This window comes from Capricornis sumatraensis, chromosome 7, assembly GCF_032405125.1.
Source record: "Capricornis sumatraensis isolate serow.1 chromosome 7, serow.2, whole genome shotgun sequence".
In the NCBI taxonomy this organism is placed as follows: domain Eukaryota; kingdom Metazoa; phylum Chordata; class Mammalia; order Artiodactyla; family Bovidae; genus Capricornis; species Capricornis sumatraensis.
Genome location: NC_091075.1, coordinates 102040995 through 102064117, shown reverse-complemented (window position 1 = coordinate 102064117; position 23123 = coordinate 102040995). Strand labels below are relative to the sequence as shown.

General features: G+C 38.6%; 1 protein-coding gene across 1 annotated transcript in view; it reads left to right on the top strand.

The window, feature by feature from the left end:
- The window catches only part of WDFY3 (WD repeat and FYVE domain containing 3), a 192177-nt gene that overhangs the window by 7681 nt on the left and 161373 nt on the right, over positions 1-23123 (top strand). Inside the window, exons 2-4 of the mRNA XM_068975585.1 lie at positions 4617-4740; positions 17028-17137; positions 20825-20986. Of these exons, the coding sequence (XP_068831686.1) occupies positions 4617-4740; positions 17028-17137; positions 20825-20986 (396 nt within the window). The remainder of the gene's footprint in view (positions 1-4616; positions 4741-17027; positions 17138-20824; positions 20987-23123) is intronic.

The following is a 23123-nucleotide window of genomic DNA, read 5'->3' as shown; positions in this document are numbered from 1 at the left end:
GCCTGGAGAATTCCATGGACAGAAGAGCCTGATGGGCTATTCATGAGGTCCTGAAGAGATGAAAACGACTAGTCACGCTCATGCACAATAAAACTTTATTGAATAGCTTCATTCAGTAACAAATACATGCTGAGCCTCTGCTTTCTGCATTCCATTAGAAAACACCATTCATTTGTTCTCCCCAAGTATACCAAAAATATTTAGTTGAGAAGCAGCTAGGAAATTTTCTGAAGTTTATTTAGATGGATGTTAAAAATGACCCTTCTAAAAACAAGTCAAGCCATGGTAATTCCCTCTTAAGATGAACACTGTGCAAAGTTGTAGTGCTAGGGTTCCTGTGAAGTTAAATTAAGACAGTACAGTTCTGAGTGACTAAGAGCACAGCTTGGGATCAGACAGGTCTAGTTTTGAATTCTCTTGCTTCCACCTCCTGCTGTCTCCCCTCCTTATCTGCAAAAGGGGAATAATGTGCAGGATTTAATGAGATTTGAATGTCATTATCTGTCAAGTACTTGAATAGTGCTGTGCACACTGTAAAGGCTCATTTTATGATAATTATTGTTATTTTTTTTTAATTTGCCAGAAGTTTTGTTCCTTGTATTGTTGTTTTCACCTGGGTATGAATGTCTGTTCTATAGACCATCCCTCTGAGGTGGATGTACTGCCGACCAGTTCTGTCTCTCAGCTCTCCGCTTTGATAGATGAGGGAACTAAGAACAGGAAAATTTTGACCAGAGACCTCGAGGGCATAAAGATAATTTCAGCTGTGAGCTTCCCTCTCTGTGGCACACAGGTGCATGATTGAAGCATTGTCTGTTTCCCACTATTTGTGGAAGGTGGTGAATATGTACCCAGTATTTTAAGATTTGATTGTTAAAGTCAGTCACCAAAAAAATCTCTTTACTACCTGACACTTTCAGTATTAACGAAAAATAAAGCTCAACATTCAGAAAACGAAGATCATGGCATCTGGTCCCATCACTTCATGGGAAATAGATGGGGAAACAGTGTCAGACTTTATTTTTTGGGCTCCAAAATCACTGCAGATAGTGATTGCAGCCATGAAATTGAAAGATGCTTAGTCCTAGGAAGTAAAGCTATGACCAACCTAGACAGCATGTTAAAAAGCAGAGACATTACTTGCCAACAAAGGTCCATCTAGTCAAGCCTATGGTTTTTCCAGTGGTCACATATGGATGTGAGAGTTGGACTATAAAGGAAACTGAATGCCAAAGAATTGATGGCTTTGGAACTGTGGTGTTCGTGAAGACTCTTGAGAGTCCCTTGGACTGCAACCAGTCCATCCTAAAGGAGGCCAGTCCTGGGTTTTCATTGGAAGGACTTAGGCTGAAGCTGAAACTCCAATCCTTTGGCCACCTGATGCGAAGAACTGACTCATTTGAAAAGACCCTTATGGTGGGAAAGATTGAAGGTGGGAGGAGAAGGGGACGACAGAGGGTGAGATGGTTGGATGACATCACCTACTCAATGGACATGAGTTTGAGTGAACTCCGGGAGTTGGTGATGGACAGGGAGGCCTGGCATGTTGAGGTCCATGGGGTCACATACTGTCGGACACGACTGAGCGGCTGAACTGAGCTGAATATATATATGTCAATCTCAGTCTCCCAAGTCATCCCACTGTATTTCCCCACTTGGTATTTATACATTTGTTTGTTCTCTGCATCTGTGTCTCAGAGAGCTTTTATAACAACCTTGTCTCCCTCCAGGCATTCCCTTTCAAGCGCCCCCTGTTTACTTCCTTTATAACACGTCACTATCCAACATAATTTTCAATTGTGAGTAACTTACCATTCATCTCCTGTACTAATGTGTAGGTTCCATGAGCACTTGCCTTGTTCATCTTTATATCCACAAGTCTTTGTTTACCCTTTCATTAGTGGCTCTGAGTATTGCCTGTCGTATATAGGAGACCAGTAAATATTTATGAGTGAACAAATGAAAGAGTGAATTAATCGGTAGTGTAGGATCACTGGACTAAAGATAGTTTATGTCAAAGAAGCAACCATTTTTCTTTTCAGATGAGGAAATATGACATGGTCCTTTCTGCATAATATTGACTTTGGTTTGGTCAGTTCAAGCAAGATAGCTTTTGAAAGAAAAAATTTCCTTGTGGAAATAACAGCAGTAAATAGCAGGATTTGTATGAAAAGTTAGTTATGTTTTTTAACAGTATATTATTCACTTAGCATGAAAACTGCTTGAATATCATTTGCTTATACTGTCCCAGAAATGAACTATTTTATGAAGTTGCATTAATTACTCTTAGGAATAAAATAGTGCTTATTAATTCTTAACAGCAAAATATACATCAATTTATTTTGAATAGTTTGAATAGTTATCTACTTCAAATCAGTTTGACAAAAACTTAAGTTTGCTTAAGCATTGCCTGAGCAAAATATATGGTTATTTTATAAACATCTTTAGTAGGCAGTTACATATTCATCTCTGGGTACAGGTAGGATGGCTATTCAAGCTTGTGTTGTTAGGCTTCTCAATTTCTAATCTATCTCCAATTTTTTAAAGAACATGGGTCTTATTTAACAGGCATCAGAGAGTTACTATAAGCACATACTATCAGAATTCCAGCAGAAAAACAATTTATTAAGGAGATCCTGAAGAGAATAGTTTATTTATTCTTTGAAATAATTTAAAATTTTGTGTCAAGTTAACAAACAGACTACCTGCATAAAAGTACACCCTGTAGAATTGATTTATTATTGTTTGTTAGGTACTTCCTGCTCTATTTGAGTGTGATTGTAAGAAACATGATATTTATTGTAATAATGTAAGAAACATTTCTATTACAAGGATATTATAAGTTATATTCTTAGGATCCTTGGAAGGAAATTTTTGTAGTATGAAAAGTAGAAGTACTTTCTTAAGTATGTGTTTTTCTTACCCAAGGACCTTGTGGACCATATAATTCACTAGGTTTTTTTTCCTGTGTATTTGATCCCAACTTCATGACTAAAATGTGGCAAACATAGAGGTCTTTTTCCAGTCCATGTGCCTAACCTTGATTTTTTAAAAAATTTGCATTTTTTTTCCCTTACTTTTTGTTTATTGTGCTCAGTCAGTAAGACGTGTCCAACTCTTTGGGACAGCATGGACTGTAGCCCACTAGACTCCTTTGTCCATGGGATTTCCCAGGCAAGAATATTGGAGTGGGTTGCCGTTTTCTCCGCCAGGGGATCTTCCAGACCCAGGGATTGAAGCCACATCTCCTGTGTCTCCTGCACTGACAGGCGGATTCTTTACCACTGAGCCATCTGGGAAGCTTTTGTTTATAATTTGTGTCCTTCCATGCTACCTAAAGAGTTTCTAGAATTTGGTTGTACAGGCAGGCAGCATGTAAACAACCATATTTAGGGAACATCCCTTTAAAAGGCAGGGTGCTGGCTTAGCAAGGAATACAATGCTGAGTGAGATATATTTCCTCCGTTTTAGTGACATTTGAAGAGAAAATAAGAATACAAAATATTGTTTAAGTTTTTAATAGAGAGCTATCATTATAGTGTTAGGAGACACAGAATTCCCTTTTAACTACAAAGATATTTTTTAAAAATAATATTCCAGACGCATCCAGTTATATAGCTATTATAGTACTCTTTCTTTACGTATTACAGTCTGTTCAGGTTTTGTTTTCTTATTGTCTTTGCTGAACCTTACCAGTTTAAGAGTGATTTTTTTTTTTAATAATTTTATTTATTTTTGGCTGTGCTGAGTCTCTGTTCTGCGTGAGCTTTTCTCTAGTTGTGGCGAGAGGGGCTGTTCATTGTTGGGTGTGTTGGCTTCTCATTGCAGTGTCTTCTTTCGTTGTGGAACATGTGCTCAAGGGCCTTAGACTTCAGTAGTTCTGACTCCCAGGCTCCAGAGCACAGGCTCAGTAGTTGTGGTGTGCTTACTTGCTCAGAGGCATGTGGGATTGTCCCAGATCAGGGATTGAACCCGTGTCTCCTGCATTGGCAGGCAGATTCTAATCCACTCAGCCACCGGGGAAGCCCTGGTTTATTCTTAAGTACATTTATTGTAGTTTTTTTTTTTTAAGTATATTTAATGACCTCATTCATATTCTTTATTCGAATCTTTTGGCTGTCCTGTTTTGGGAATTATTGAGGTTAGAATTTAGAAAGTCTGATATACAAGTTTAGTGAATTCTTTATTTTAGCCTAGGACTTAGCACTAGATAAGTCCCTGCTTTTTACCCTCTGATATGTCTCTTTTTTTGCCATCAAAGGAATTTACCACTTTTCTCTAATTTCTTAATCTAGATTTCTTTGGAGAAATTATATTTTCTTAAGTTTATTAGTAAGATTAATTCAAATTTGATAGATAAGTGATTTTTGGCTTTTAGATTTATTTATTTACTCATTCATTCCACAAATTATTTTACATGCATAAGGAAATGTGGCTAGGTGTGATTTATTGAAAGGGTTGTATTTTTTAACCTTACTCAGATCCGAAATAACTGTGCAAGCATATACTTTTTTTAAACTTGATTTTTCAAGTCACACCACACTTTTAAAAGCACTTTTAAAAATAGAAGAAAAAAGTTGACAGGGCTGTGTTAAAAATGTCTTTGTCATCCACAGGTTTTTGGAAATGCTCCGCCAAATACAATGACAGAAAAATTTTCTGATCTGCTGCAGTTCACAACACAAGTCTCACGACTGATGGTGACAGAAATTCGAAGGAGAGCATCAAACAAATCTACAGGTATTTGTCACAGAAACCACCAAAAACGGATTTATTTGAAGGGACAGTTTGGTAAAAGTGCTATTAAAACCAAGCAGAAAACTGACCCAATGCTAAGCTCAGAGGTATTAATACCGTTTCCCGTTCCCTTTCTTACATTCACAGGCTTCTGTTGGTATTAGCACCTGCTACTCTTAAGTGGAGTGGGTCTGCTTCCCATGGACCACTACCACCTCAGCCCTCACCCTTTTAACACACTCTGTTTCCTTCTGAACAAGATCCAAATTCCTAGCATGACATTCAGCACACACTCAGGGTCTGTAGATACACACACACACACATATACTCTGGAAATACACACACACACACACACACACACTCTGGAAATACACACACGGTGTGCACATGTGCACTTGCCTTGCCTACCCTTTTTTATTTCTTGTTATCTTTTTCTGTTATATTTCCGTATATTTCAACCAAACTGAGTTGCTTGTAGTCCTGTGTGTGCTCTTTTTTTCTATCCCTGTGATGCATCACCAAGGAAGAAGCATCTCCCCCATCCACCTATCTTAGTACATCTAAATCTCAGCTTGGATTAAGTCACACTTCCTAGACAGAATGTTTCTTGATTCCCTTAATCAAAGAAACAATTCTCTCTTCTTATCTATTTAGCTTCCCAAGTGATGTTTATGTATGTATCTTTCTAGTAGACCATCTTTCTTCTTTCCAGTAGACCGTAGCCTGCAGTCTTTACCACAGGCCTTTACACAGTAGGCCTTTTGTAATCGCTGCCAGAATAACTGTTCTTGCTCATAATTAGGTAATTTTAAATTTCATAAAGTATTATTCCTTTTAATCAGAATTAAAATATGCTGTTTTGGTTGTGATTACTATTAGTCATTTTGTAAAGCAGCAATTTGCTTGAAGGATTTTACCTTAATTTTTACCTCGTTGTTTTGGTTTTGTAGCAATTGTTTGAGTGATTGCTTTCCTACTGAAGCATTAGACCAAGAAATCAGTAATTTAAGTTTTGCTTCTACTATCTGTTTGGAACATCACTTACCTTTTCCATCCATCGAATTACTATTTTTCCAATAATAACAGTACTGTCTTTGCTATATAATACTATTTTAAAATTTGGTTTCTATTTTTAGTTTGAAAAGTATACAGATGCATGGTTTTAAGGGTCAAATAGTTTATAGATTTATTAAAAAAAGTATCTCCCTTCCACCATCCTGGTTCATCCTCATTTTTCACTCTTAAGATGCAGTGACTTTTTACATCTCTTAACTGCTTTTGATATTTACTTCTGTCTGTAACGTGCTTACAATGGGTGCCCTTGATTTTTCATATTTAGATTCTATCTTCTGACTTCCCACAAGAGCAGTGGGACTTTTAAGCTCACCACCAGTACCGCACAGATGCACACTTCTGTATCCTCATATCAGTCTATCACAATTTGATTAGCTCGGTATTCATTATAATATTGTGTCTGAAAACACTATGCAAAGTTGAGCCATATGGTATTCTCTGATTATACTGCCTTTCTTGAAAATTTCTCCACCTCTATCACTAGTTTATAATTGCCCTTTTTTAAAAAAAAACAAACTAGGCTTTCTACATTTTCATTAATACATTCTTCCTCCCCTACTCCTGTGTTTTTCTGAATTTCCCCTTAATATGACTGAGGTGTCTAATGTTTTGTCAATTTCATCTTCTTGTAAATAGCTCTTCCAGAACCTTCTGCCTGCTTTGATCTGTGGTAGTTGCTCTTTTGGCCAGCTGGATGGCTGTCATTTTTACATCTTAACTCACATCATCCTGGGATGTCTTTCCACTTCTTTGAGATAGAGATTTGGTTTCCCGAATCTGTCTTTTTTTCTCAAATTAACTTCCTCATTTTTGGTAACATATCTTTTCCAGCAGCTTCCTGAGAAAAGATGCATTACAGTTATCATTTTTGATTTTGGGTTTTTTTGTTTGTTTTTAGAAATCTGTGAGTGAAACTTTGTTTGACTCTTGCTGTGTAAGATGAATTCCTTCCTCTTATCCAAGGAAGGCGATAAATTTAGGGTGACAAGCTTTCAGGTACCAGGGCTTCGAACAGACCTTATCACATCACATAGGATGGCTTTGTTGCAGAAAGGGGGAAACTCATAGAACCAGGCTTCAACAGGACAAAAGAAGTCACAGGTCCATCACCCTCATCACCTCACAGAGAAGTGTGCGTGGGATATTCCACCTGCCCAGAGCATAAATGCAGTCTTAACGGTGAAGATGCAAACTGTGATCTAAACTTTGAGTTCTGGATGTGAGTCCTTCCTTATTCGATGTTTGTAGGAGTTGTGTGAGAATGCTAGCTGTTTAGTTCCAAGATGTTTGGGGGCCCAGAGGAGATTACAAGCCCTCCTGCAGAGAATAGAAGCTGCGAGGGTCCTAGGATGTTGAGCTTGGGTGCAGCACCTCTGGGAGCATGGGCAGTGGTAGGTCTTAGCTCCAGGCAGCCCAGGGTGATGCCTCAAGGTCATTTTGGAAAAACCTCATGGCTCGCATGACATTTATCCCCCTTTCAGTGGATACGTCAGGTTCTGGATTCAAAATCATTTTATCTCAGAATTTAAAAATCATTTCTCCATAATATTCTAGATTCCTGTCCTGTTGAGAAATCTGAAGCTATCTAGATTCTCAGTTCTTTCTCTATGGCCTTTATTTTGTTTTTGTTTTGATTCTGTTTTTTATAGAAATATTTAAAATCCTATCATTGACCCTGCTGTTCTAAAATTTCATGATAACATGCCTTGGAGTGGACTTATTTTTGTACATTATGCTGAGTACACTGGACCTGGGAATACATATCCTTTAATTTTGAGAAAGTTTCATGAATCATTACATAATAATATCCTCCCTTCTCTTTTTTCTTTCTTGTCAGATGAACCCCTAAGTCTCTTCATTTTCTTATCTTTCCTCACTTGTTTTCTGTCTCTTTTTTAACTCTGTTTGCTAAAAGAGCTTTTCCATTTTGCCATCTATTCCTTCTATGAATTTGGTTTTTTGTGACGTGATACTTTTAATTTCTGAGAGGTTCCCCCTTCCCCCACCTTTATTGTGCTGTTTTTCTCTTAGCTCTCTGAGAGGTTTTTTTGTTGTTGTTTATTTTTTTAAGGTTTTTTTTTCTTCCTCACTAGTCTGTTTCTTTTTTGTTGTTGTTTAGCTATTTTTGTCTCGGTCTTTTAAAGAATGTCCTCACATGTCTCACCCTTGGCCCTCGGCTGCTGTATTAGAATGGAACCTTGGAAAGCTGCCAGGTAGCTTGTGGGTGGAGCCTGCAGCTGCGGCCTCAACCCAGGGTCATCTTGCTAAGCCATTCTCTAGACCATCTTTCCCTTGAGCTAGACAGTCCCTGGGAAAGTATGTCCAGTCTTTACTTAGACAGTATATGTCTGACTCTGAACACTTGAGAAGCTAAGTAGGAGAAAGGTCTGAGGACCCTCAGCTTTTAGTACATGAGCTTTCTACTGTATCTGTGATGCACCCACAACTGTGCTTGCTGCACCCCAGTCCAGACACCCTCTGTTTTTCCTTGTAGTGACTAAGTCTCCAGTCCAGTACCCACACAGCGAGGATCTGGGCTCTGGCTGCTCTTACGCATACTATTACTTCACCAATCCTTCTGTCCCCCATGCACTTTTGCTTCTCAAGGTGCTCAGTGCCACCAGTTCTTTAGCCTCTGGAAAGTTCTGTTGTAGTAAATTGCTTTTGTATTTTCCTTGCTATTGCTTTACAACAGGAATTTTTCTTCACAGTTCTAGAGGCTGACAGTTTGGGATCATGGTGCTAGCATAATTGGTTTCTGATGAGATCTCTTTTGCTGGCTTGCATATGGCTTCTTTCCCCACGTGGCCTCACCAACAGAAGAGAGAGAGTTCTCTGATGTCTCTTCTTATAAGGGCATTAATCCCATCGTGAGGGCCCCACCCTCCCAAAGACTGAACCAGTTACCTCCCAAATGCTCCATCTCCAAATTCCATCACATTAGGGGGTTAAGGCTTCAAATAAGAATTCTGAGGAGACACAATTCAGCTTATAGCAGCAAGGTTTCAGGATGGAAAAGAGATCAGTGCGTGTGCTCAACCTTTCATCTTAACAGGAGTGGAGTCTTTGGAGCAATAGCCATTAAAGTACTTTTAGATTGAGAACCAAAATCTCTTATTAATCAGAAGCAGTATGTTACATGAATTGATGCATAGCTTTTAAGGTGAGGCAGTTTTAATTATATCTGTACTCCTTGAAGCAAGTCTAGTGAGATGATTAAAATAGTTTAAGGTAACCTTTCTGTCTGTTCGCTTCTTCCACCCAAAATGGAGTTGCATACTTTTTTTTTTATCTGTATCGATTTCAGTTGCTCCTATGGAAGTGAAAAGTCTGTCTAAAATATAAGGTTTGTGTTTCGTATGCCTTTTTGGCTATTTTAATTAGGTAGTGTGAAGGGAAATTTCTTAGTCACGTGTTGACTCCAGTCATTGCCATTTCTTTCTGGTGTGATGTTTCTAGATTAGAAAAAAAAAAAAAACTCCAAACCTTATTTATACTCTTGTCTGTTGCTGTCTTTATGAATACTTAATCTGCATGTCTGTGGAAAAACATTTTTCTGCATTGGAGATTTGTTATTCCTAAATCTCTTTACAATTTTATATCTGTAGGGCTATTTTTTAGAAATAATGAAAAATATCTTAAATGGACGAGAACATGTCTCATTGTTAATTACAGTAGTCATTACACAACCTTTTTTTCTTTTTGAACTCTATTTTGAAATACTTTGGGACTCACCAAAAGTTGCAAAATAGTACATAGAGCCCCTTTCTCCCTTCCTTTGTCCACATCCTCCACTGGCGACATCTTGTTTGCAGGTATTTTATGGTATATTTTTTTCATACTGTGTAATTCCTTGTCATTTTTAGTTTTAAACTCTTGAAATTAATTTCAAATTAATTTCAAAAATTAACTTTGAAAATTAATTTTGAAATTAATTCAGAATCAGTGAGATTCAGTGCAGCTTTGTAAGTTTTACCTGCAGAAGAGAAACCTTTTCAAATTACCCTTTCTCGATTGATCCTTTGTCCTCTGTCTCCATACCAGTTAGTACTTACTCAGTCATCTTAAATGCTTCCTTTAGAGCTTCCATCATCATGTTTATTTAGCTATTTAACTTTATTGTCTGTTGTGTTCACACCTTTATCACCTAAAAAGAATGCACGTCATAGACTTGTTCAGCCAGTCAGTCGTGTCCGACTGTGCCACACTATGGACTGCAGCACACCAGGCTTACCTGTCCATCATCATCTCCCGGAGCCTGCTCAAACTCATGTTCATAGAGTCAGTGATGCCATCCAGCCAACTTGTCCTCTGTCGTTCCCTTCTCCTCCTGCATTCAATCTTTCCCAGCATCAGGGTCTTTTCCAGTGATTCGACTCTTTGCATCAGGTTGCCAGAGTATTGGAGCTGCAGCTTCAGTCCCTGCAATGACTTTTCAGGATTGATTTCCTTTAGGATTGACTGGTTTGATCTCCTTGCAGTCCAAGGGACTTTCAAGAGTCTTCACCAACACCACAGTTCAAAAGCATCAGTTCTTCAGTGCGCAGCCTTCTTTGTGGTCCAACTTTCACATCCATACGGGACAACTGGAAAAACCATAGCTTTGACTAGATGGACCTTTGTTGGCAAAGTAATATCTCAGCTTTTTAATATGCTGTCTAGGTTGGTCATAGTTTTTCTTCCAAGGAGCAAGCATCTTTTAATTTCATGGTTGCAGTCACCATCTGCAGTGATTTTGGAGCCCAAGAAAATAAAGTCTGTTGCTGTTTCCATTGTTTCCCCATCTATTTGCCATGAAGTGATGGGACCAGATGCCATGATCTAGGTGCTCAATAAATTTTTTACTAACTTTGCCATAGGATTTCTCTGCTCTCCCTCCCTCCCCGTCATGCTTTGAAAATTGGAGGAGTGTTAGAAAAGCCAGCTAACGAGAGAAAAGCATAGTTTTGGAGTATCTCCTAAGTTAGCCTTGAAGTAAGAACTCTTGCTATTGGAATCTTTCTTCTTTTCTTTCATTTTCAGCCTTGAACATTGGAAGTTTGATCAATATTGTTATCCAAAGTACTTTCCTGGAGATTTTTTTGATCTTTTCCTAGGAAAGAAATTCTAGATTTTGAGGTGCTAGGTGCATCCTGAATAATTTTCTTCTTGCATATCCTGTTCTGGTTCTCTGATTGATTGATCAGTTGATTTTTATTGGTAAAAACACATAACACGAGATGTGCCCTCTTCAAAAAATTTTACATGTACAATACAGTTAATTGTAAATATAGTGTTGTACAGCAGGTCCCAAGAACTTTTTCATCTTCAGTAAGTAGCTGTAACTTCATACACATTTATCAGCAACTTCACTTCCTCATCCCAGCCTTTGGCAACACCATTTGACTTTCTGCCTCTGTGAGTTCAGCTGCTTTCAATACCTCACGTATCCTTTTATAGGAAGTTATCATCGAAAGTAATTTTGTTAAGATATACATGCACGTAATTTTTGTCCAAAAAAAGGCAGATAGAGTGAACCCTCTGTTCTTCTTTTGAAGATCGGGTCTATTTCTTGTGCATCAGAGCAAGTTAATTTTTCCAGGACTCTGAACTTGGTGTGAAATACTTATTTTGTTTGTTACCTAATCACCTTTCACATATCAAGTCTTTTTACCAGATCACTTCCTACATGCAGTATAGATATATCAGGAGGAACCATGCTTATCAGCAATTCTGTTGTTTAGACCTGTCCATCAGAAGTTAGTAAAAGGTGAAAGTTTTAGGTAGATCAACATGCAGAATGAGTACGTGGGCTGATTTGTAATACATTAGTCCTCTTCTCTTGGTCTCTTAATTTTGACTTAGTTATTGCCTTCCTGTAGTTTTGTTAAAAATATGTAGTAACTCTCATCTAATTTGAGAAAATATATACTTTTGTGGCCACACTGTGTACAGGGCATGGCTTAAGACTTTCCTCTGTCTCTTCTAGTTCAGCCTACGCAGCTACTTAATTCTTAAGGTGCTTAACATCACGTGGTCGATTTACATCACTGGAACAGAAAATTCCCACCTGTGTAAAAATGGCATCTTCAGCTCATTATTAAGGACTTTGCTGCATGCGAGGTGCCACTGTCACTCCCAGTGGTGCAGTCCCCACCGGGCAGTAGCCCAGTGATCGAGAAGCCAGGGATGCCGACCTCAGTTGGCACCTTGTCCAGCATCTTGTGGCATGATTAGTATAATGTAGTGAATCCCAAAGTAGACAACCTAGCCTTTTTTTTTAAACAGAAAAACAGAGTGTCCCGCTCTCCTCCAAGGATTTCAAAGCCACAACACCTTCAGGTAATTTCATTTCCAAGATGTGGTTACGTATTATCAAATGGAAAGATGCATGGAAGCTATGAGTTCGAATACTGTTTTCTTACTAACATGAAAGTGGGTTCCTTTTTTTTTTTTCCAGAATGGGGGATGGTGGAAAGGGGTTTTTAGGGCTTGGTTACATTATTAGTGAGAGAAGTGTAATAGTACTATTGATGTGCCTCACATTATCATCCTGAAGCAAAAAATTGCAAATAACTATGCTTTAAATGGACTTTAAAGGAACAAATTACTGCATTACACTTACTACTAACGTATTTTGTGTTCTGCTTGTTCTGAATGCTGTCTGATTGAGTTTACTTTTATTCTCTCAGTGTAGACTGGGAACTTATATTTCCTTGAAAAGTGTCTGCGTTCTATTCTTACTTAATCTAATAATGAGCTCTATTAACTCCATCTCTGTAATTTTTAGCCTAACTGTATGCATTGAAATGCAGGATGAAAGCTAAAGTTTAAATCTAATGATTGGCAACTCTCAAGATGGGCTAATATTAACATGTTCTTTCCATTAACTCTTATAATCTTAAGTCAGCATTTAAATTTGCATTTGTTAAGAATTAGAGCAATTCATAGTTCATAATAGTAGTAGTAATGTTAGCCAATCGGTCGTGTCCAACTCTGTGACCCCGTGGACTGTAGCCCGCCAGGCTCCTCTGTCCATGGGATTCTCCAGGCAAGAATACTGGAGTGGGTTGCCATTCCCTTTCCAGGGGATCGGCCCAACGTGGATATTGAACCCAGGACTCCTGCATTGCAGGTAGATTCTTTACCATCTGAGCTACAGGGAAGCCCCATAGTTCGTTATACAGCATTTCGTTGACTAAGAGTGTTTTTCTTTCAGAATTTTAAGAAATTCCGTGGTTTACAGATGTTTAATTAATTTAATTTACAGACGTTTCTAGTCTACATAGTTATTTTAAAGAGAACACTAAATATTATATACTTTTACAGTGAGCTTCTTGACACATTTAAAATAAAAACTGAGAGATCCCATTAAGTTGTTTTGAATAGCAATATACTGAAATTCTGCAGTTCATGGGGTCTCAAAGAGTCGGATATAACTTAGTGACTGAATAACAAATAACTGAAATTAATAGGTAAGAGTAAATTAGTTCTTCTGAGTACATTTGTTATGTGAAGATAGTTTATTTGTCAACGAGAGTCTCCAGTCTCACCCTATCATTCAGCCACAACCACTATCCAGACCTCTTTGTGCTCAGTTGCTAGTCAGTCATGTCCCACTCTTTGTGACCCCATGGACTAGCCCACCAGGCTCCTCTGTCCATGGAATTCTCCAGCAAGAACACTGGAGTGGGTTGCCATTTCCTACTCCAGGGGATCTTCTCAACCCAGGGATTGAACCCACACCTGCAGTGTTTGCTGCATTGGCAGGTGGACCCTTTACTATTGAGCCACCTAGGAAGTCCCCAGACCTTTTTGTACACTCCTATAATTCAAATCCAGATAACACCATTATATGCTATTGCTGATGTAACTCATCTTCACCATCTTTTTCTCAAAAAGAGCAGTTATTATTAAAGCGGTAAAATTGTTAAATGGATGCCATTAATAATTAGACTGCCTTGATCCTTTTCAAGGTTTATTTTCCTAATTTGTATCTCATTCAGTCAATTCAGCAATCTACCAAACTGTTGTAATCTTTAATAACAACATTTTTGTAAATACATTGTCTTTTTGTATGTTCTTTGTCAATGAAAATGAAGGAAACCCCCCACACACTTATAAATGCCAATAATCAGATATATGGAACTGTTTCAAACCAGGAAACATTTTTGGTATTTTGTGTCTCAAAATAAGCATCGGCATTCATTGTTGGTAATTGGCAGCTTACTGAAGAGCAGTGAAAATACATTTGTCCAATCATTGTTAATAGTGTTAAGTAATATAAGTGGAATCCAGAGTCACTCAAAATGTGTCTTGTCTATAGGTTTCTAGATTCTGTACCAGGAAGATAACTTCCTTTTTCAATGTAGGTTTAGTTCTTCAAAATCTTTTTTCTCTCTGTGAAAGACATAGGTAGTGTTGACAAGTTGGTTTGGTAATCAGTGTTTTTTTTTTTTTTTTTATGAACTAGAAATCTATTACATTGGTTTAACTGTGAAATAATCAATTTGAACACTGCAAGTATTTTTTTAAGATATTGAGTTATGAAATAGAATTGCACAATTTAAAACCAAAGTTGCCTAGTTTTGAAGAAGCCTAGGAAATGAAAGCATAGCATGCCAGCTTTTGATTGAGAATTTTAGCCAACTGGGAAGGAGCGGTCTTCCTTACATGAGCATTTAATTCTTATCAGGGAAAGACTCCTCCTGTTACATGTAATAACAGATGCCTGGGTCCATTGTAGGCTTGCAGGAAAACTTTGCAGGTTAGTTTTTACCAATGACCTTAAACTCTGATAGCTCAGTTGGTAAAGAATCCACATGCAATGCAAGAGACCCTGGTTTGATTCCTGGGTCAGGAAGATCCGCTGGAGAAGGGATAGGCTACCCACTCCAATATTCTTGGGCTTCCCTTGTGGCTCAGCTGGTATAGAATCCGCCTGCAATGCAGGAGACCTGGGTTCAATTCCTGGGTTGGGAAGATCCCCTGGAGAAGGGAAAGGCTACCCACTCCAGTATTCTGGCCTCGAGAATTCCATGGACTGTATACTCCATGGGTTTGCAAAGAGTCGGACACCACTGAGTGACTTTTACTTTAAACCATGATTGCTAAAATGATTCCTCAGTGGTATTCTTTTGTTTTCTTCTTTCTCTATTTAATCAGCTTTGAACGTTGCTTTTTATGAATTACTCCCCCTTTAAATCCAAATTATCCAAACCTCCTAGTGTTCATGAGAAGTTGGATTCCATGTGTCCTTCTTTGATCTCCCTGGATTGTTTATTCACTCATTTAACAGGTGTTTATTGAGCTCCTACTTAGTGTCAATAATGCACTCCATACAGGGAATCAGGCTCTGAACAGTGCAACCAAGGGTCGACTCCCATGGTTTTATTTTCTAGAGAGGGGCAAGAGACTAAATCAGTGAGCATGAATACAATAACTTCAACACTTATGAGATACTGAATATCAGAAGTAAGCCAGGCTTTAGTTGACTTCTCTTTTCCAGTAAAAATTTTTTATCACTGTGTTTATCTTTACAAGCTAGACAGCCTGGATTTGAATATAAGTTGTCCCTGACTAGACAAATAACTTATCCTCTCCATTTCTCAATTTATAGTGCAATAAGGAGTAGCTCAGTCGTTAAAGAATTTTCCTGCAATGCAAGCGACACAGCTTCAGTCCTTGGGTTGGGAAGATCCCCTGCAGAAGGGAATGGCTATCCACTCCAGTATTCTTGCCTGGAGAATCCCATGGACAGAGAAGCCTGATAGGTTCCCAGTCCATGGGGTCACAAGGAAAGACATGACTTAGCAACTAAGCAACCACCTCCACCAAGGGGTATAAGAATAGAAAGTAACTTACTGGGTTCTTGTAAAGATGAAATGAATTAAATCTACAAGTACTTAAAACAATCCTTCTTATACAGTTAAGAGTCAATACAAATAAGTAGCTAAAAAATTTTCCCTTTAAAATGTTCTTTCAAATGGCAGTATATAAAGATGAAATATGCTGAGCGCAGTTTTATACATAAGCTTCATATTATTCCCTTATTGAATAAAACTCTTTTATCTTGATTGTCTTAAATAGAAGAAAACAATACCTCTACAGTAATCTGTGAGTGAGTGAAGTTGCTCAGTCGTGTGTGACTTTTTGCTACCCCATGGACTATAGCCTATCAGGCTCATCTGTTCATGGGATTCTCCAGGCAAGAATACTGGAGTGGGTTGCCATTTCCTTCTCCCAGGGGATCTTCCTGACCCAGGGATCGAACCCAGGTCTCCCGCATTATAGGCAGATGCTTTACCATCTGAGCCACCAGGGAAGTCCTAATCTAAATTCTATCTATTCTGCATCCTACATCTTTATGACATGTGTTCAGTAACTTAGCATGTTGGCTTAGAGTGAACAGATTGGATTTATTTTCTGACTTTAGTTCGTCTCATATAGCAGTATGAAAATTAATGAACTTTATACTGATAAAATTAAATGCATGGTTTGGGGTTTATCCATTTTCCCTTATCCTTAAAAATATAATCAGCTAAACTGACTTTCAGAGGTTCTTCCAACAGTACAGTTCTGTGAATGACTCCCTCATTGTTTCTATCTTCCTAATATCAGCTGCTCAGGTCACCCCTTGTTTGTCTCACTGAGCGAACCTCCTAGTTTGTTTTCCCCATCAGTGTCTTTGCCCTTCTAGTTTGTCATACACATCACTTTAGATTAACCATTTTAAAATAATCCTTTCATCATCTACTTTGTTAAAGAAACTACATTCGGTCCCTCTTGCCCAAAGAGTCAAGTACAGACAGCCCCTTAGCTTACCTTCCTTCATAAATAGATACTTTCTATCACTGCTATTGATATTAAACAATATTCTCAGCATATGCTCTTCTAGAATGTGAACGAACCCTGTGTCATTACAGTTCTTTATCTCGATCATTCCTCTGGCCACACTTTGATTTTAAAGCAGTATGCCTAATCTCTGCTTCTCTCCCTTCCTCTGTTTTTCAGACAGACATGGACTTGTTTTCCAGGCAAATTTAACTCAAATTTCCCTTCTTCTATGACTATTTTTGACTAGTTTGTGACATACTTTTTCTTAAAATGTATCAGTTGACTTTTTATTTTTCTGTACTTATATGATAATATCTGCATATACCAATAAAATATTACTTTATTTAACATAATTTACATGTCATTTATCTCCACCTAATGATTTTCCTTTGGTTTTATAGAGGCTGCAAGTCGGGCCATAGTCCAGTTCTTGGAAATCAATCAGAGTGAAGAAGCCAGTAGAGGTTGGATGCTTCTGACAACAATTAATTTGTTAGCATCCTCTGGTCAGGTGAGATCTTGCTTTTCGTGTTTGAAGCATCTCTCTTTATCCTCTAGGGATTTTGTCAAATTAGATTTATCATCATATCTAAGTAAGATTTTATGATAATCATTGTATTCTCCTCCTTCACCTTGCACAAAGACCTCTGTAAGGAAGTTAACATTTCCATTTTACACATGAGGAAATGCTTAACTTAGAACAGTGTTTTCTGTCTTTGTCATTAGAGTGTGTGGTCCCATTTGTACAGCACACTGGGCAAAGAGATGAACTCCCTGCAGCTGGCCGGAAGGAGCCCAGGAACTCTGGCTCCCCAGGCCCAGCCCAGAGTTTCTGTGACCCATGTTAGGGAAGCTTTGGCTCAGAAGAGTCATCTGAGATTCATCCAAGGTCACTTAGCTATTTTCAGGATAATATGTATTACCTTTCCACTTGATTTATTCCAGAGTTTGCTTTTTTTCCCCTTTAAATCAACTTTAAGCATCTGTCATGATACATATGGCACATAGTCATTTATGTGCTGTTCGAATACCTGATTTGTGACCTGCAATGTTTTAGGGGTGAAGGAAGTTTATTCAACCTTCTAAAATCTGGAGTAGAATTACCTATCAAAGTTCAAACCAATCTTGAGAACGACTTTTGTCTAAATTACAGCGGGCTTTCAAATACCTCGTGGATCACAAAAGTAAGTGTGGCATTGATCAGACTACCATGACAGGCCATGGGAGAAACAGTGTGCATTTCTTGGTAACGATGTCCTGAAACCAGTTACTAGCCCGGAATAATTACTAGCCCACTGGAATAATTACTAGCCCACTGGAATGTTTTTCTTTTGGAATACCCTGTTTCCCTCTTTGTTTGCTGGATTTTGTTTTGTTTTTTATTTTATTTTGGAGTACAGTTGATTTATAATATTGTGTTGTGATTTGTTTTTTAAAGCAGAAAAGGAGTAAGACTCAATTTATCCTGATTTACCTAAGGCTGACCGAGTTTCACCTTAGTTTAGCTTAGAAGGCCCATACCCCAGGAAACTCCTCAGTCCTGCACACATGGGGATGTTTATTCACCCTGAGTACTAAGTAACCTTTCATATGGTCCTGAAGTAGACCCTTGTTTTCATGTATCTGTGGCCATATCAGATGACTATCAAAATACCAGTTCTGCTTGCTATTGATGGTAGCTGTACGTGACTCTAAATTACTGTACCAGAATGTGGTTGGGCTAAGCATAACATGTAAAATAATTGTGTTTAATTGGAATATATGTAAGTTTTATTCATGTTTTCTGTAGATGTTCCGTTTTCCTTTCTCAATTGTGAGCATGGACTGTGTTCTACCATAACACCTAGAACATGGTAGAAAGTCAGTAAACGTGTATTAACTTACATGTGCACACATGGATAGACCAATTTGTAAGCATAAGAAAAGAATCAGAAGAAAAGAATCACTTAAGAAAAATTTACAGGTGTTGCCAGTTACCAGTTTGGATATCCAGCTGTACTTTCAATCGGTCTTGTCATAAGATGAAAATGAAAAGTGATGTCATTTTGCTTGATACAAAGGGGCAGCCAGTGATAATCTAACTGGCAAAAGAGACGTTTTGAAAGAAAACTCAGTGTTACACTTGGAGCGGACATTTTGGTCTGCATCCTGTTGTTTGTTAGCAGCAGTGAGTTGCAGAGATGACTCACACATGGTCCTGAGTCAGCAGGTAGATGACAGAGATGCAGTGGATGAAGCTAACACCGTGAAATGCAGCCGTGGGCTGCGTGTAGTAGTGTGAAAAGGGAACTGTGGGAGTTGTAAATTTTGCAGGTGAAAGGAGGAGGAAAGATGAGGACTTACATTTCAGGTATGAACAGACGTTTAAACTGAGAGTCAGATGGAGACATGGGGTGTCTAGAAATAATAAAAGGTAGGTGAGAACAGCAGAGGACTTTGGAGTGTTGGCAGAGGGAAGTGATGGTGGGTGCATAGAAAGGGGCCAGATCGTAGGCAGGATTGTTCCTTAGGCACGCTGCTCCCCTCATCCGGCTACTGCGGTAGCTCAGGCCCCATCTGTCTTGTGGGGTTTTCTGTACTAGTTTCCGAAGTACTCTCGCTTTCCTGCTCTTTAACCTATAGTCTGTACTACCAGCAACTGATTTTCTGAAATCTGGTTCAATTACTCCTTTGTTTGGAACACTTCACTAGGTTTCCAGTGCCCACCTGCAGAGGGCATTGAGGATATACCCGCTCCCCAACCCAAGGCAGGATATGTGAGTAGTGAACCTTCCTTGTAAATCAAGGCTCATGCAGTAATAAAATCTGTCTTGTAAGGTTGACTTGAAAAACAGATGAGAGCATGTATTTAAAGTGCTTAGCCTTAAGCCTGTTATATAATAAACACGCATTAAAGGTGAGGCATTATTGTGGTTTTTCAGGAGTCAGCAGTTTTGAACTCCGGTTCCTGAAACATGTTGTACAAAATGGCCTTACCTTCTGTGTATCTTCCAGGTGACCTTTCCCCTCTTGTTTCAATTCCTATCCTTCATGCCACTCTTGGCCCTGTTGATTATTCCCTTATTTTACTAGCCTGAATGTATTACCATTGTATACTCGAGAGTAAATCATAGTTATTGATGAACTTGTTTCTGCTGGTAGACTACAGCCTTGTGAAAGTCAGGATTCCTTCATCATTTCATGCCAAGTTCCTAAAACACTGGCATATGCTATGCATTCAGGAAATGTTTAATAAAAAAGTTAATAGACTAATCAACACATGATGCTAGCGTGTTGATTTCCAACATGGAAAAACTTACTCCAAATTGTACCATGGAAAGATTTTGATAATTTTTATAGCATGCTTCTTTTTTTCCTCCCATACTTCTTAACAGTACTGAAATGTTCACCATAAGATCTAAAATTTCTTCCTCTAGCAATCTTTGAAAATAATGTACAAATTTTCTGTGTCAGTGATGGATATATCCTTCAAGTGCCCTTCCAACCTAAGAAACTGCGATGAGAATAAAATAAAAGTACTAGTAAAGGAACTGATACATAGTTTAGTACATTAATGTGTCTTTGCATTTGTTACGTAAACCTCATATTAACCCTAAGCGATATATACCATTATATAGATTTTATAGGAGAGAAAGATGAGGCCTAACAAAAGTTAGTTTCCCCAAGTTTATGGTTAAGCTCCTTTATTCTAAATCTTAAAGCTAATGTTCTCTGGAACATGCTGCCTCTTGATAGTCAACTTAATAGATACCTTAGTAGGCAACAAAGTTCTCAATATTTGATGAAAGCAAATTTGTCCAGATAGGAAATGGGTATTTGTCATTCACGGAGTATTTTAAATATTTTTTCAGGTGTGTGAAAAGGTATTTTGAAGTATAATTTTCTGGCTTAAAATTTGTGAGCTTATGTAGCTGTACCAAGTACAGTTACTGGATTCCCTGGTGGCTCAGATGGTAAAGAATCCACCTGCAATGCAGGAGAACAGGTTTCGATCCCTGGATGGGGAAGATCCCCTGGAGAAAGGAATGGCAACCCACTCCAGGATTCTGGCCTGGAGAATTCCGTGGACAGAGGAGCCTGGTGGGCTACAGTCCATGGGGTCGCGAAGAGTCAGACACAATTGAGCGACTTTCACTTTCATAGTACAGTTATGTCTCTCAGTCTGTTTACTCACTTTATTTATCCATTTGTTTTTCAGAAAACCGTGGACTGCATGACAACAATGTCAGTGCCTTCCACCCTGGTTAAATGTTTATATCTGTTTTTTGACCTTCCACATGTGCCTGAGGCAGTTGGAGGTGCACAGAATGAGCTACCTCTAGCAGAACGTCGGGGGCTACTCCAGAAAGTTTTTGTACAGGTATGAAAGGTGCTGTGTGTCTGTTCATCTAGACCGCCTTATTTCAGGTGTAACAGGTACAGTCCTTAAGTAGTTGTTCTGCCTGTCCCATTTTCTATAGTGTTTCTTGCTGTTTATTATAAATTGACTTTATTTCATCTAACTGGCATATGTCTTGAATTTGCCCATTTCTTTTGAGGAATATTTGGGCAAGGGATTCACAGGTTTGTTATTCTGAACAGATTCGATCATTAAGATTACCTTTCATATTGTAAAAGCATCTCTAAAATGAACAAAGCAAGGAACACTTTTATTAACAATGCTGTTAACTTTGAGGTAATATTTCTTTTTGTGTCAAGAAATTCTGTCTTGTTGCTGTCTAAATATAGGAAGTCCTTAGCCAGTAAGTACTTAACTTAGAAAATACAGTTTATTTTAGTGGCTACTGCCACCTTTTCTGCTCCCGGTCTGTGAACCTTCTTTCCCACCGTGGTCACTCTTCTTTTAATAATTGCATTAGCAGAGTAAGTGAACCTTTGTTAGCTAGTCTGGAAATATTGTCATCATTTGATATCCATTCTTGGGAGAAAATTCTCACAACAAACAAACTATAAACATTTACAATATAATCTATCCATGGGAAATATGGTATTTAAAAAATATATGTTTGACATAGAAAGATGAATACTGCATGATTTTATTTATAAGTTAAGAGGTCAGACTTTTAAAAGTAGAGTGTTGGTTGCCTGGAGCTGGGAGGTGAGAGAAAAGAGAATTGTTTTCCAGGGGATCCAGAGGTTCAGTTCTGCGGGAGGAAAATGTCCTACAGATGTTTTGCATGACAGTGTGCATGTAGTTAACACGCTGTCCATAAAAATGATTGAGGGTTAAATTGTTAAGTGTTTTTATGCCTCAATTTAGAAGACTCACACCTGTTTGAGTCCCATTTTATGAAATGAGATGCCAGTTTCTCATCTCTAAAATGAAAATAATACCTGGCTAAAGGATTTGGGGGAAGAGTCAGTGAAATAATACCTAAAGCTGTGCTTCTCTGCTTTAGACATGGTAGACCTGAAATGCAAAAAGTCATTTTTCTGATAAATAAGTTTGATTTCTTATAAGTGTTCCCTCCACCACTTTCAGCATCGATGAGAGCAGGGAGAAAGAACAGAGAGGACACTGGATCTGCATCAGGTGCAGCAGAGCAGGGCACAGGTGATGCTGGCACCTGTTACACTTGGGTTGTTGCTCCAGGAACGACTGGACTTTGCTGAGGTCTGTGTGTGCTAAGTTGCTTCAGTGTGTGCAACTCTCTGCAGCCCCACGGTCGGTAGTCCATCAGGCTCCTCGTCCATGGAATTTTCCAGGCAGGAATACTGGAGTGGGTTGCCATGCCCTCCTCCAGGGGTTCTTCCCAACCCAGGGATCAAACTCACGTCTCTTATGTCTTCTGCTTTGGCAGGTGGGATCTTTAACCACTAGATTTCCCAAGTGACTCAACTGTGAAGAATACTCCTGCCAACTGCAAGAGACAAGGGCTCAATCTCTGGGTCGGGGAGATCCCCTGGGGAAGGAAATGACTACCCGCTCCAGTATTCTTGCCTGGAAAATCCAATGGAGAGAGGAGCCCTGTAGTATATATTCCGTGAGGTCGCAAAGAGTCAGACTCAGCTGTGCAACTGAGCCCCTACACAGCAGTGAAGATGGGGGAGAGTAAGACAGATTAGAAATGAAAAGACAGGATTATCAATAAAATGCTAATTCAATGAATATTTATTGAACACTTGGTTTATTAAATACTTTTGTGCTAGCAGTTAACATCCCTATCTTGTTTGCAAGACCTTCCATGACTTCAGAGCTCTTGTTTTCCTCTGAAATAATAATGTGATGGAATGGCAGAAATGGGATTAGAATTCAGGTTTATCTAACCTCTCAATTAGAATGGAAGAGAATAGCAATGGGAAGAAGTAAAAGAGTAAACCACCTAGGAATTAAAGCTGTTTTAAGACATGGCTATTGAAGAGAGTGGGTTGAGACTAGAGCCCTGTTTCAGTAAAGTCTGTCTGAAGAAGTAACACCTTAGACAAACAGAAGCTGGTAACTAAGTAGCAAAGATTTCTTCTAAAACTTAATTTTTTTCTATATCTGAAAGCAGTGG